At 37.5% G+C, this 13,598-nt stretch overlaps 1 protein-coding gene across 4 annotated transcripts in view; it reads left to right on the top strand.

The window, feature by feature from the left end:
* The window catches only part of LOC142860945 (poly(ADP-ribose) glycohydrolase), a 127,281-nt gene extending 120,394 nt beyond the window's left edge, over positions 1-6,887 (top strand). For all 4 annotated transcript variants that reach the window (XM_076010216.1, XM_012744593.3, XM_012744594.2 and 1 more), the window contains 2 exons: positions 3,892-4,020; positions 4,685-6,887. In XM_076010216.1, the coding sequence (XP_075866331.1) occupies positions 3,892-4,020; positions 4,685-4,839 (284 nt within the window). In that variant the 3' untranslated portion in view covers positions 4,840-6,887. The remainder of the gene's footprint in view (positions 1-3,891; positions 4,021-4,684) is intronic.
* The last annotated feature ends 6,711 nt before the right edge of the window (positions 6,888-13,598 follow it).

The raw sequence follows: 13,598 nt of genomic DNA on the forward strand, positions 1-13,598 counted from the left end.
TCCCTGCAGGTTAATTTTAGTGATTATTTTGGCACCTAGTTGTGCTTGAAGTTAGAATTTGATGCTTTTATATCATACTTGGAATCAGTCCACACACCATAATAAAGTTTTGGTTTATTCTCATCTAATTCTTGATTCAAAAGAGTTCACTTAATTCAAGCAGCATAATTTTCTAGATTTGCAAAGAGCTTGAGGATGTAGACAGTGAGGTCTGAAGACAGTGCTATTTAAAATGATCTTTTGTCAGTGATTACTGATGTATCTAGGGTCAAGATTATCTTTCTGGGAATTTCATTTATGTAGTTACAGTCTAGCATCCAATGCAAGGAAAACACTTATACCAGTGATTGTGTAATTCTAAACCCTGAAAGAGTGTTTAGGAATCATCTGATTCACCTCCTTCATTGTGTAGCTGAGACAAATGAGGCCAAGAGAGTTAAGTGACTGGCTAAAGTCACAGAACTGGATTGCTAGCAAAAGGCTGAGGACTGAACTTGGCTGCTTCCCAGTCCTAAGTAGCCTAACTTGCACTTACGGTACAGTGTGCATACACACAGAAATGGGTGGAAAATCAAGAAAGTGATATGAATTGGTTTTATTTTTTATTTTTCTATTATTAGGATCCAGCCTCTTTTTGATAGTTCTGTCAAGCTTTGCTCCAAGAGCCTATTCCCAGTGGCAAAATGGCCTGTGGAGCAATTTTTCAATAAATTCTATAAGGAGATAAATTTTTTTTTTTTTATTTTTTATTTTATTTTATTTTTTTTTTTGAGACAGAGTCTCACTTTTGTTGCCCAGGCTAGAGTGAGTGCCGTGGCGTCAGCCTAGCTCACAGCAACCTCAAACTCCTGGGCTCAAACGATCCTCCTGCCTCAGCCTCCCAAGTAGCTGGGACTACAGGCATGTGCCACCATGCCCGGCTAGTTTTTTGTATATATATTTTTAGTTGGTCAATTAATTTCTTTCTATTTTTAGTAGAGACGGGGTCTCGCTCAGGATGGTTTCGAACTCCCAACCTCGAGCAATCCGCCCGCCTCGGCCTCCCAGAGTGCTAGGATTACAGGCGTGAGCCACCGCGCCCAGCCATAAGGAGATAAATTTTAAATGTTTTTATTAATATTTCATTTTCACAAATGGCAAATGACCAGTGATCTAGGAAGACATAGGGCTGAAAGGACTCTTCTTTGGTTCTTTGAGTCTCTGTCCTTTTTTAGTAGGAAATACTTAAAGCCAAAGTATTCATTCTCATTTCTTACGAAATGATACCTCTTGGAAGAGAAAGATGACAATTCATTAGTTTCCATTTTTATATGTTGTTTAGGTTAATTAGGAACCTTTTAAAATTGGGTGTACTGAAGCTTTAATGTATACATAAGTTGGTTGAGCAGTTTTAATTAAAACTTATCTCTATTTTGAAGTTAATTATTTTCAGCAATTTGAGATTAATGAGGCATAGTCATGGCACCTCCCATGTTGTGGATACTCCATAAATATTTGGAAATTAGAACATACTTTAATAATATTATGTCATAGATTCTTTTTCAGATCTGAGAAATACTTAACTATATCAAATTTTACGAGTTCAACTTAAAAGTTTTTTCTCCTTACATAATTTTTCAACCTTCTATTTAAAATTAACTTCAAATTTATAAAAACAAAAATAATATACCCGTATGTATGTATATATAGATGCACACAATTTTTTCTGCATCATTTGAATATAAGTTATGTACATTATACAAAATACTTCAATGTATATTTTCTAAGAAAAAATTCTTATATAAATACATTAGAGTTACTAAATTCATACATGTACATTGATATTTTTAATCTTTCAGCTATGTTCTCATTTTGTCAGCTGACCTAATAAAGTCCTTTCTAGCTTTTTCCCCTCCAGCACAGGGTCCAGGGTCAGGTATTGCATTTAGTTGTCATGTTTTTTAGTTTCCTTTTGAATCTAGAGTATTTCCACAGCCTTTCTTTGTCTTTTATGACATTGACATATTTGAAGAGTGCAACCTTCTTCGAGTTTGTCTGCTGTTTCCTCATGATGAGGTTAAGGTTATATATTCTTGGTCAGAACACTGTCTAGAGGCACTTGATGGCCATATGACACTGTTGGTGATCTTAAGTTAGATCACCCAGTCAAGGTGTTGCCCAATTTCTATACTGCGTAGTTACTCAGGTTTTTTTCCTCCTTTGTAACCAATAAGCAATCTGTGAGAGACACTTTGAGACAAAATTTCTGCTGGATTTAGCATCTGTTAATGATTCTTGCCTGATCCAGTCTTTATTACGATGGTTGCAAAGAAAGGATGTTCGTGGTTTAGCAATCCCTGCACACTTACCAGTTAGTCTTCGGGCAAGAGCCCTCCCTCCTCTCCTCTATTTATGTATTTGAACACTTCTTTACTTTCTCGTATAACAAAATGTCCTGGGCTCATCTTGTACCTTTCTTGTCCAAACCATGGAATCAGGAATTTCTCCAAGGATTCCATTTCCTTTTAAGGGGAATAGTATTAGGGACCAAGATCTAGATGCTAAGTGTGCTCATTGCTACTGTGGTGTCTGCTTTTTCACCATTTTAGCAGACAAAGCTAGGAAACACATAAATAAACACACATTCACATAAGATTATATGTATTTTAGTATGCCCCAGTGCCTTCCATTTCAGGCCATACCCACAGAGTTCTTTTATGTCTTCCTCCATTCCATGTTTGTGTATCTCTTCTTCCATAGTGATAACTCTAGCTCCCAGCAACATCAACACATTGATTCATTTGTTCAATCTCTAATATATTTAAAAGTAGTTTCAGAATTGCTTCACCCGTACTACTATGGTAAGCAAACCTAATAAAAAGAGTTAAGAATTTGTTTGCAGTTTTTTCCTTCTGGCCTAAGAGGGGTCAAATACCATGTCTGTAAGTTACTTGGGTTATTTCTTCTTTTTCTTTTTCCTTTCTCTTCAGTGTGGTTATGTTATTAATTTGAACTAAATTTAGGCTCATTTGTTTTAGTTTGCTTTCAATCGTAGGTTCCCGTCCATTCTCATTTTTATTATCCTTATTTTTTAAATATGTAAAATATTTTAATGTGCTTCTAAAAATCAAAACTATAAAAAGATATCCTCTGTAATGTTTTTATTTGAACCCTACCTTCTCTTTTATGAAGTAAAAGTTATATAACTAGCAAAAGGGCATTTATTGTAACTATGTTCAGTTTTGTTATTTAAAATAAATTATATCTATTGAAATTGCAAAAGAACTTAATTTTTAGAAATATACTTTAGGCTCAGTGATTTGTAACTTTGATTCCCAGACACAGTGGCTCTCAATTGTTTTCCCATTTCAACACACCAAAGAGTTACCATCCAGAGTCTTCAGTAACATCAACTCCATGCCTCAGTGACCAGGTAGCAATGAGGATGCAGGTGGGGTTGTTTACTGTGGGGTTAAGGAGAGCAGTAAAACCTCCCAAATGTGCCTGCAATGCAAAAGAGGAGTGACCATGTAATTATACAAAATGATTAAATCAAGCAAGCTAACACAAAAATTTTATTTTCAGATTACTGTAAGCAAATATAAATATCACTGGGTGCCTTGGTTTGCTGTTCCAAACGCACTTTCCTTTATTTGTGGTCCAGAAAAGGTGCCTGTGTGGGAATTCTGTAGTTTAATGATATTCTCAGCAGCATGTCTGAAAAATCATACAACTAGATGATTTATGCCCATTTTGTATTCACCATTTCTAATAACGTGTACATTGGGTTTATAAATCTTAAATCTAGAATGAAGCCATGGCATACCAGCTGTAACTTAGCTGATTGAAGGAGCTAAAGGTATCTTGATGAGAAGTGTCATAATATAGCTGTGTCTTTTCTCTTCGCTGCAGCCTTAATACAGATACTGGCAGCTGCTGCAGCTGAGCGAGATGTGGTTTATTTCACCTTTGGGGACTCAGAATTGATGAGAGACATTTACAGCATGCACACTTTCCTTACTGAAAGGAAACTTACTGTTGGTAAGTAGGAGGTAGTCTTGACACTTAGTATCTAGATGGATTGTACACTATCCAGGGGGAACATTTGCTAAATCTGGATGAACCACAGTGGGTAAGAAGAAACAAAAGGGTGACTGTGAGGGGATAAGGCAAAGCTCTTAGAGGGGCAGCATTTGCAGTCTTTTTTTTTTCTGGCAATTTCACCTATGATCTTGAATGAGCATATCAACTTACTAAAATAAGGCCAGGAATCTGGAGTTAGTGTCCATTTTTACTTTTGTGTATATAAAAAACAAAAAGGAGAAAGAGGGAAGAGGGAGGGTAAGACCAGACCTAAGAAACCTCACCCTATTGTAGCTATCAGACATGCCAGTGTGTTTGCTACCTTCAGAGCTGAGGTGTATAACTGGGGTTGCCATGAACTCCCAAGACAGTACATGGATAAGGGACCATGTATAGCCTGTTGTAATCATGATTTAATATGTGGTTTCTTTAAAGAATTTTAAAATTTTTAGGTTTATGTTGGGAAAGGCTTTCAGGCATATGAAATTCATGCTATGTTTTCAAAAGCCAAATCTAAGCATATGCTATTTAAATTAAGACAAAACTGGAATATTCTTTTGAAGGTTTTTCCATTTACATACCTTACTTAATGTGCAAACTGGTCTGGTCTTTTACTTTCCAGGAGAAGTGTATAAGCTGTTGCTGCGATATTACAATGAAGAATGCAAAAGCTGTTCCACCCCTGGACCAGACATCAAGCTTTATCCATTCATATACTATGCTGTTGAGTCCTATGTAGAAACCACTGACCAACAAGGACAAAGGACAGGGACCTGAGGAGCCAAGTGAATAGATGTTCATCCAGTTCTCCTTCATCCACTTCTCACCAGAGACATTCTGTTTGAAATGTCAGGTGTATATATGAACTGACTTAAGTTAATATAAATGTGTATATAATCCACATTTGTAGTCAAAGATGCAGTCCCTTCCATACATATGTGACTGTCAGGTTGTACCTCTAAGCCTCTTCTATCTTGATTTACACAGGCTTATATATGTTTTGTTTCCATTTTCTTCTATTTTAGTTTTCATTCTTTGATATTTCTTTCTTTTGCCCATAGATTTCTTATGAAATCCCATGAAAGACTGTGCTCAGCCTGTCAGGTCTTGGTCTTTCTTCCTGCCTGTGTATTATACAAATTACTTCTGCAGCTAGCAGATGCCAGTGATACCAGAGAAGAAGTGGAAATCCAGGGATCCCTATAACTGGGTTTGCTACAAGTCTTTCTGTGAGCCTTTTGCTTCAGTTCTTGTTATGTTTGCATTGTTTGAGTTTTTGGATTTTGAAAATTAAGAATTGGACTTTTTTCGTATTTGTTGTATGATGCAAACCTCCTAGTTAAAACTTTTTTTTATTTAAAACAGTAAGTTCCGGAAATAGTTTTGTGGTTTTTTTTTAAGAGTCAGGGTCTTGCTATGTTGTCCAGGCTGGTCTTGAACTCCTGGCCTCAAGTGATCCTCCCACCTCAGCCTCCCAAGCAGGAGGGATTACAGGCATGAGCTGTGGCACCCAGCCAGAAATTATTCTCTTGCAGTATCACCTATATCTGTCATGGTTTGTCTGTCCTTTTTCCTCTGATCAATTTTTATTGATAGGGTTTTTAGAAACTGACCAAGATGAGAGGAAATGTAGAATAAAAGGGTTTTTCCAATAGAAAATAAAGAAAACAGACTCATGAGAGTTGAAAGATTTTTTTTGTTGTTGTTTCTTAAGGTTTTTTTTTTTTTTCTTTTTAAATTAAGATTAATGTTTGTTCTGTGGTGCTTGAGGCATATTCATATAACCAAAGTTTGGGAACTGGGAACTTCCTGCTAATATGTACATATTGAAGTTTCTCTGGTATTCAAAGGTTATATAGTTAATAAATTTTCATTAATAAATCATTTGCCAGAAACTCCCATATCATCTGTATTTTATATATGTATATCTAACATGTGCTCTTTAAGTGTGTCTATGTGAAAACTCATACAATCTAAATAAAATTGTACTGGTAGAAAATGATTAGGTTTAGGCCTTATCAGGGTTCTATTTGTAGTCCTTTATTCACAATCTTGTCCATTTTTAAAACTGGCAACAAACAAAAGTAATATTGTCTTTCAGAGGTTAAAGTGAAAGCCAGGGCCAATCCTGTGTTAATTTAGAGTAGACTATAATCACAAAAGCACTTGTTCAGGTTTCCAAAATAATCCTAAACCACACTATTACCATTCTGGTTTTGTAATCAGCTGTCAGGAATAGCTAATGGAGGTCAAATCCTATTAATGAAGAGTGGAAGGTCTCAACTCCTGTTACCGGTATTGGCAGGAAAAAAGTTTTAAATTACATGCCATTCTGAGCAACATGATGAAATCTCACACCATTGGCCCAGGATGTGACTCATCCCTTTGTCCAGTGTGGGCACTGTATAGACTACCCACCCTTTGGTCATTTAGCCTTCTGAGTAATCAGATTGACTAGTATCATAGTGCTTGTATTCAGGTAATCCTTATTTTACTTAATAATGGCCCCAAAGTACAAGAGTAGTGATGCTGGCAATTTGGTTATTGCCAAAGAGAAGCCTTAAAGTGCTTCCTCTCAGTGAAAAGTAAAAGTTCTTGACTTAATAAGTAAAGAAAATTAAAAAACAACATATGCTGAGACATATGACCAACATATGCTGAGACCAACATATGCTGAGATTGCTGAGACCTGCAGTAAGAATGAGTCTTCTATCCATGAAATTGTGAAGAAGGAAAAAAGAAATTCATGCTAGTTTTGCTGTTACACCTCAAAGTGCAAAAGCTACAGCCACACTGCATGGTAAGTGCTTGGTTAAGATGGAAAAGGCATTAAATTTATGGATGGAAGACAAGAACCAAAAACATGTCCCAATTGGCAGGAGTTGGGTTTGGAACTATCTGAGGGGTCTTGTAGCCTATCTGCCACAGATGAAGGAGGACTGCTATAAAGCCATCACAACCTCCAGGAGGTCATTACAAAAGGGGACCGGCAGGAAATAAGAGCAAAGGCCCTGAGGCCCTCATTCTCTACCAAGTTGCTGGAATGGTTTATTCTTCATCACAAGTGACTACTCATCAGTGTGGTACATTCGGTTCTCTCTGAGAGAATTATCTCCATTCTTGCTGGTTGAAATGACTTATAGGGCAGGCATATCCAAACCAGTATTTAAAAGGGAGATTGAAAAAGAGATGTAACCAAGCTCCATGATTGCTAGGAAAGGTACTTCTCTCTAATATATATTGCTTTGGAAACCAAATATTGACTAAACTTCAAAAATATATTGGAGCAAAAAAAAATAATTGGATTACATTCTTGAAAACCTCCTCGACAGGAAGAGAGGCAGCTACATAGATTTTCACTATTTTTCTTTACTCTTTTCCAGCCCAGGTGGCTGCATGTTCATGGTTTGTTTTTGTTTTTGTTTTTGTTTTGGGGGGGGGGGTTGTTGATACAAAGAAGACCTGAATCTGGTGTCTCTGCTTCAGAGATAAGTAAAGATTTAGAGGGCCTGTATTTCCTTCCCTCAAGCCTGTGGATACCAACCACCCCAAACCTTTGGAAGGAAGGGCAAGTCTAGCCACTCCTGGAATGTGAGCTCAGAGTATGAGTGCTGTCCTTTTTGAAGGGAAAGGAGTCTCAGTGTGCTACTTACCGGAACAAATGCTAAAATCCACTGGTGTACTGTTCTCTGTCCCAGTCACAGGTGCCCTTAGTCCCTGCTCCCCAGAGCCCACATGGATCTGCTGAGCCCTCAGATGGAAGATTTCCCAAACAAGACAACCAAACTTATGTATGTTCGATAACTGATTTTATTTCTCCTGAATTTATTTTAAGCGTAGGGTTAATTTGTCATGATGATTTCTGAACTTGAGATAAGGAAAGATCTGTGCTAATGTTTATGTGATTTTTGTAGGAAGAAAATAAAATTCTTATCCCCTTGTCACCACTTCTTTTCTCTCAAATAATTATGCCACTTTTCATTTGAGATTTCATATACATGCTCTCATATAAAACGTTTAGAGGGTGCCTTAGAGACTTGGTGAAAGTTTTTGCATGTAAATTTGTCAAACCATGGTAATGTTAGGCGTGCAGAAATGGTCATTGGCATGAGGATCTTTCTGAAAGTAAAGAGCATTCTGGCTATGTGAGGTTTTTCTTCCTTGCCAGGTTCCTGAGGTCATGTTCTTTGCTGGTGTTTGCTCCCTTTTCCAAATTTCCATCTTCTCTCATGAGAGCTCAAATCCCACACATCCCAGGGAAGGTGTCCTCAAGGTTCGGAGGACCATGTCCTTCCACCAGTTACATATTCATAGACACTGTGAGTGCCTTCTCTGGGCCAGTCACTGAACTCTCTCAGGGGATGCAAAGATGAATAATGTACCCCTGTACTCAGCTCTAAACTGAAACACAGAATAAGACTAAGTGATCTAAAACCCTCAGGTAGCATTTTCTTTTCCCAGTTCTGTTCCAGTTCCACCTAGAGAAACCAGTTGAGCTTTTATGCTATCAGTTTGGAAATTTGAATAGAGTCCTGTGCTATGTCACTTCACCATGGTGTTGAACTCCGTTACACAAATTCCTCTGTGGAGAGTTGTGTAAATAAATGTCCTAGCTCATACCATGATGTAAGATGGGCTGCCTCAGTGCCATGTCTTGACTTTGTATAGGAGCTTAGAACCAGTGCCTGCAACTCCAATTCCACTGAGGCCTGGACTCCAGGAAAGTGGCACTGGAGATTAAAAAATTATTTCCTAGTGGAAATGTTACATTTCCCTGTAGTGAGTCCATGTAAGCTGGGTCAAAGATCAAGTTTATTTTGCTGTAGCTGGAATATATCACCTCGGTTTGAACAGTACACATTTAATTGTTCAAAGACAAAATGAGTTTAAATGAATTTTCTTGGTATGAAAGTATTTCAAGATATGAGGACCTTGGGAATAAAATAGTACAAGGGGGATCCTTGGTGGTAAAAAAGGTGGAGACCACTGTGTTGGAATATTGGGTTTTCTATTAAGGTTTGTAACAGTAACCTTTACAAACTTGGACATAAAGTTTCAGTATTAGGGAAGAAACATATTAACTGTAGAATTGATAATAGCCTCCAAAACATACCCCGATCTGCCCTTGAACATTTATGAAGACATCCTCACCATAATCTAGACCTCACATTATTTCAGAGTATTCATTTATTCCACAGATACCAATGGACATTTCTTCACATTGTATAGCATCTCTAAAATGAAAATACTTCCATAGGCCGGGCGCTGTGGCTCACGCCTGTAATCCTAGCTCTTGGGAGGCCGAGGCGGGCGGATTGCTCAAGGTCGGGAGTTCAAAACCAGCCTGAGCAAGAGCGAGACCCCGTCTCTACTATAAATAGAAAGAAATTAATTGGCCAACTGATATATATACAAAAAAAAAGTTAGCCGGGCATGGTGGCGCATGCCTGTAGTCCCAGCTACCCGGGAGGCTGAGGCAGAAGGATCACTCGAGCCCAGGAGTTTGAGGTTGCTGTGAGCTAGGCTGACGCCACGGCACTCACTCTAGCCTGGGCAACAAAGCGAGACTCTGTCTCAAAAAAAAAAAAAAAAAAAAAATACTTCCATAAATTGTTACAATTTTCAGAAATTTTTCTTAATGATAAAATTAAGGTATATTTTACATCTATGGCATCTTATAGTTGTGGAAACATGGTAATTTAAGTGACTATATGCTGTTATTTTTGAGCTCTAGAACTATAATTGTGACCAAGGTAGACTGGGTCCCTGTTATCAAATTTATACTCTAGCAAGGAACACAGACAATGTGGATAAAATCATGATTATTGTAAGATCCTGTAATAGACTGGGTAGTCAGGACTTTTTTTTTTTCTGTTTTCTTTTTAAGGAGAATTTCAGACATACACAGAAATAAGATAGGATAATGAAGTTCCATATACCCATCACCCATCTTCAATTATCAGTTCATGGCTAATCTCACTTCTGTTATGTTCCTACTCATTACCCACCCCAAATTATTATAGAGTTCATCCCAGACATTACATTTCATCTATAAACATATCTCAAAATGACTAAAATATCATCACACTAGTCAAAATAATAGGGAAAGGACTTCTGATTCCAAAGGTGCAGTAGACATACTTTTCTCTATTCTTCCTGCTAAGTTCAGCTAAAAACCCTGGGCATTATATACAAAACAAACATAAAAAGACTGAAAGGTAGCAAAAAGAAGGCAGAGACATGAGGATTCAAGGAATGACATAGCAGTGAGTTCCGTGGATTTTCTTATTGCCTCATGTATTCCATACTGGAAATGCAAAGAAAGGCTCCAGAAAAGCCTGCTCTCTATTGCCAAAGGACCAAGACAGGGGCAACCTAGCAAGACAAAACTTTTATGTAATAACTGCTCTTTTCCAGCCAAACACCACATAAAAAAAAAACTGATACCAGCAAAGACTGAGTGTATAAACACACTCTCCAGGTTGTGAAAGGTGTCACAACCCTCCCCCTGCACTGCCCCAGCTAGGTATTAAAGAGATTCTTCACTCATCCCACTATGACTGGAGAACACATGGGAAGACGGGACTTCTACTGCCACCTCAGGACAAGTCTTCCCTTCCCCATTAGGCTTTGTCAGAGGAAGCCTAACTGAGAGTCAGGACTTTTCACCACTACTCAGCAGAACTGAGGCCACTCACTCCCCTTCATTCCTCACCCTGCAGTGTCGGTGGAGGGTACATGAGGACGAGTGACAAGGTGCTCCTTCCTCCCTTTCCAGCCAGTTATATCAGCATAGCCTATGCCAGAGCCTGAACTCCAGCCCCTACCCAGCAGTTACTAGGACCCCCTTCCTGGATAGCAGCAAAGGCAGAAAAGAACCTGGCTGTAATGAGGCAGTGTCTCCCTCCCCCCAACAAACTTGGACATAAAGTTTCAGTATTAGGGAAGAAACATATTAACTGTAGAATTGATAATAGCTTCCAAAACATACCCCGATCTGCCCTTGAACATTTATGAAGACATCCTCACCATAATCTAGACCTCACATTATTTCAGAGTATTCATTTATTCCACAGATACCAATGGACATTTCTTCACATTGTATAGCATCTCTAAAATGAAAATACTTCCATAAATTGTTACCCCAAAAAACCCAAAAGAAATGTCAGAGAAGGCCTGCTAAAGCAAAATTTAAATAAGATACAGAGTCTCATCCAAAATGCTCAAGTTTCAATCAAAAATCACATGTCATACAAAGAACCAGGAAGATCTCAACTTGAGTGATAAAAGCCAACAGATAAGCAACATTGAGAGGACACAGATACTAAAATCTGACAAGGATTTTAAATCAGGCTTCATAAAAATGCTTCAGTGAGTAATTATGAGCATACTTGACATAAATGAAAAAAAAGTCTCAGCAAGAAGCTAGAAAGACTCAACAGAAGATATAAGTAAGGACTAAATGGAAATTTTGGAACTGAAATTTTAAAAATCAACAGATGGGCTCAACAAGAGCATAGGGAGATAGTGTGATATTAACATTGGCAAAAACTAAACAAGTAGACCAAAGAACAGAATAGAAAACTCAGACCCATACAAATACAGTCAGCTCATTCTTGACAAAGGAGCAAAGGCTATATACAATAGAGCAAAGATAGTCTTTTCAACTAATGGTGCTAGAACAACTGGATTTCTCCTTATTTAAAAAAAACCAGCAATCTAGATATAGACCTTACAATTTTCACGAAATCAACTAAAAATGGATCATAGACCTAAAAGTATAATGCGATACTATAAAACTCCTAGAAGATAACATAGGAGAAAAATCTAGATGACTTTGGTGATGACTTTTTAGATATAACACCAAAGGCACAATCCATGAAAGAAATAACTGGTAAGCTTGACTTGATTAAAATTAAAAACTTCTGCTCTGTGAAAGACACTGTTAAGGGAATGAAAAGACAAGTCATAGACTGGAGAAAATATTTGCAAAAAACACATCTGAAAAGGACTGTTATCCAAAATACAGAAAGAACTCTTACAACGTAACAGTAAGAAAAGGAATAGCCCAATTTAAAAATGAGCAAAAGAATAGCCATCTCACCAAAGATGATATACAAATCATAAGTAAACATATGGAAAGATGCTCAACATCATGTTATTAGGAAGTTGCAAATTAAAACAATGAGATGCTATTACATACCTATTAGAAGGGTTGAAACACAAAACACTGAAACACCAAATGCTGGCAAGGGTGTGGAGCAACAAGAACTCTCATTGCTGGTGGGAATGCAAAATGATACAGCTTCTTTGGCAAATAGTTTGACAGTTTCTTACAAAACAAAACATACTCTTACCACATGATCCAGCACTCACACTCCTTAGTATTTATCCACATGGATTGAAAACTTACATTCACACAAAAACCTGCACACAAATGTTTATAGCAACTTTATTCATCATTGTCAAGATTTCTAAGCAACTAAGATGTTCTTCAGTAGGTAAATGGAAAAACTATGACACAACATAGTTTATCATTAAACAGTATTAAAATAAATGAGCTATCAAGTCATAAAAAGACATGGAGGAAACTCAAATGAATATAACTAAGTGAAAGAAGCCAGAAAAGGCTACATGCTGTATGATTCTAGTTATACAACATTGTGGAAGAGATAAAATTATGGAGATAGTAAACTTTATCAGTGGTAGCCAGTGGTTAGGGAGGAGGAAGGGATGAAATAGATGGAGCACAGAGCATTTTAGGGCAGTGAAACTACCCTGTATGATAATACAGTGGTGGACACAGTGTAACAAATGTGCCACTGTGGTTCAGGATGTCGATAGCAGGGGAGATTGTGTGTGTGTGTGGGAAAGAGATACATGGGATCTCTGTAATTTTTGCTTAATTTTGCTATGAACCTAAAACTACTCTAAAATATGTTCATTAATTTTAAAAGTGGCAAAGCCACTAATAAGCCCTAATACATCAATAGTTACATTAACAATAAAGACATTAAATATAAAAGACAGATTGGCAGAGTTTATAAAAACAGATGCAATAATATGAACTATATGCTGTCTGCAAGGAACTCACTTCAAATATAATAATATAGGTAGGTTGAAAGTAAATGGATGGGCTGGGCATGGTTGCTCATGCCTGTAATCCCAGCACTTTGGGGGCTGAGGTAGAATTGCCTGAGGCTAGAGGATCACCTGAGACCAGAGGATCATCTGAGGCCAGAAGTTTGAGGCTGCAGTGAGCTGTGATCATGACACTTCACTCCAGCCTAGGCAACAGAGCAAGACCTCATCTCGAAAGAATGAATGAATAAAAAAGAAAGAAAGTGAATGGATGGATGGAATAAATGATATACGTTACAAACATTAATCAAGAGAAAGTAGGAGTGGCTATATTAATATCAAAGTAGACTTTAGAGCAAAAGACATTATCAGGGACAGAGAGATGTTACATGGCAAAAGGATCAATCCACTGAAAAGGCAGCAATCCTAAATGTTTATACACAAAACAACAGGGC

This window comes from Microcebus murinus, chromosome 14 (assembly GCF_040939455.1).
Source record: "Microcebus murinus isolate Inina chromosome 14, M.murinus_Inina_mat1.0, whole genome shotgun sequence".
Lineage (NCBI taxonomy): Eukaryota > Metazoa > Chordata > Mammalia > Primates > Cheirogaleidae > Microcebus > Microcebus murinus.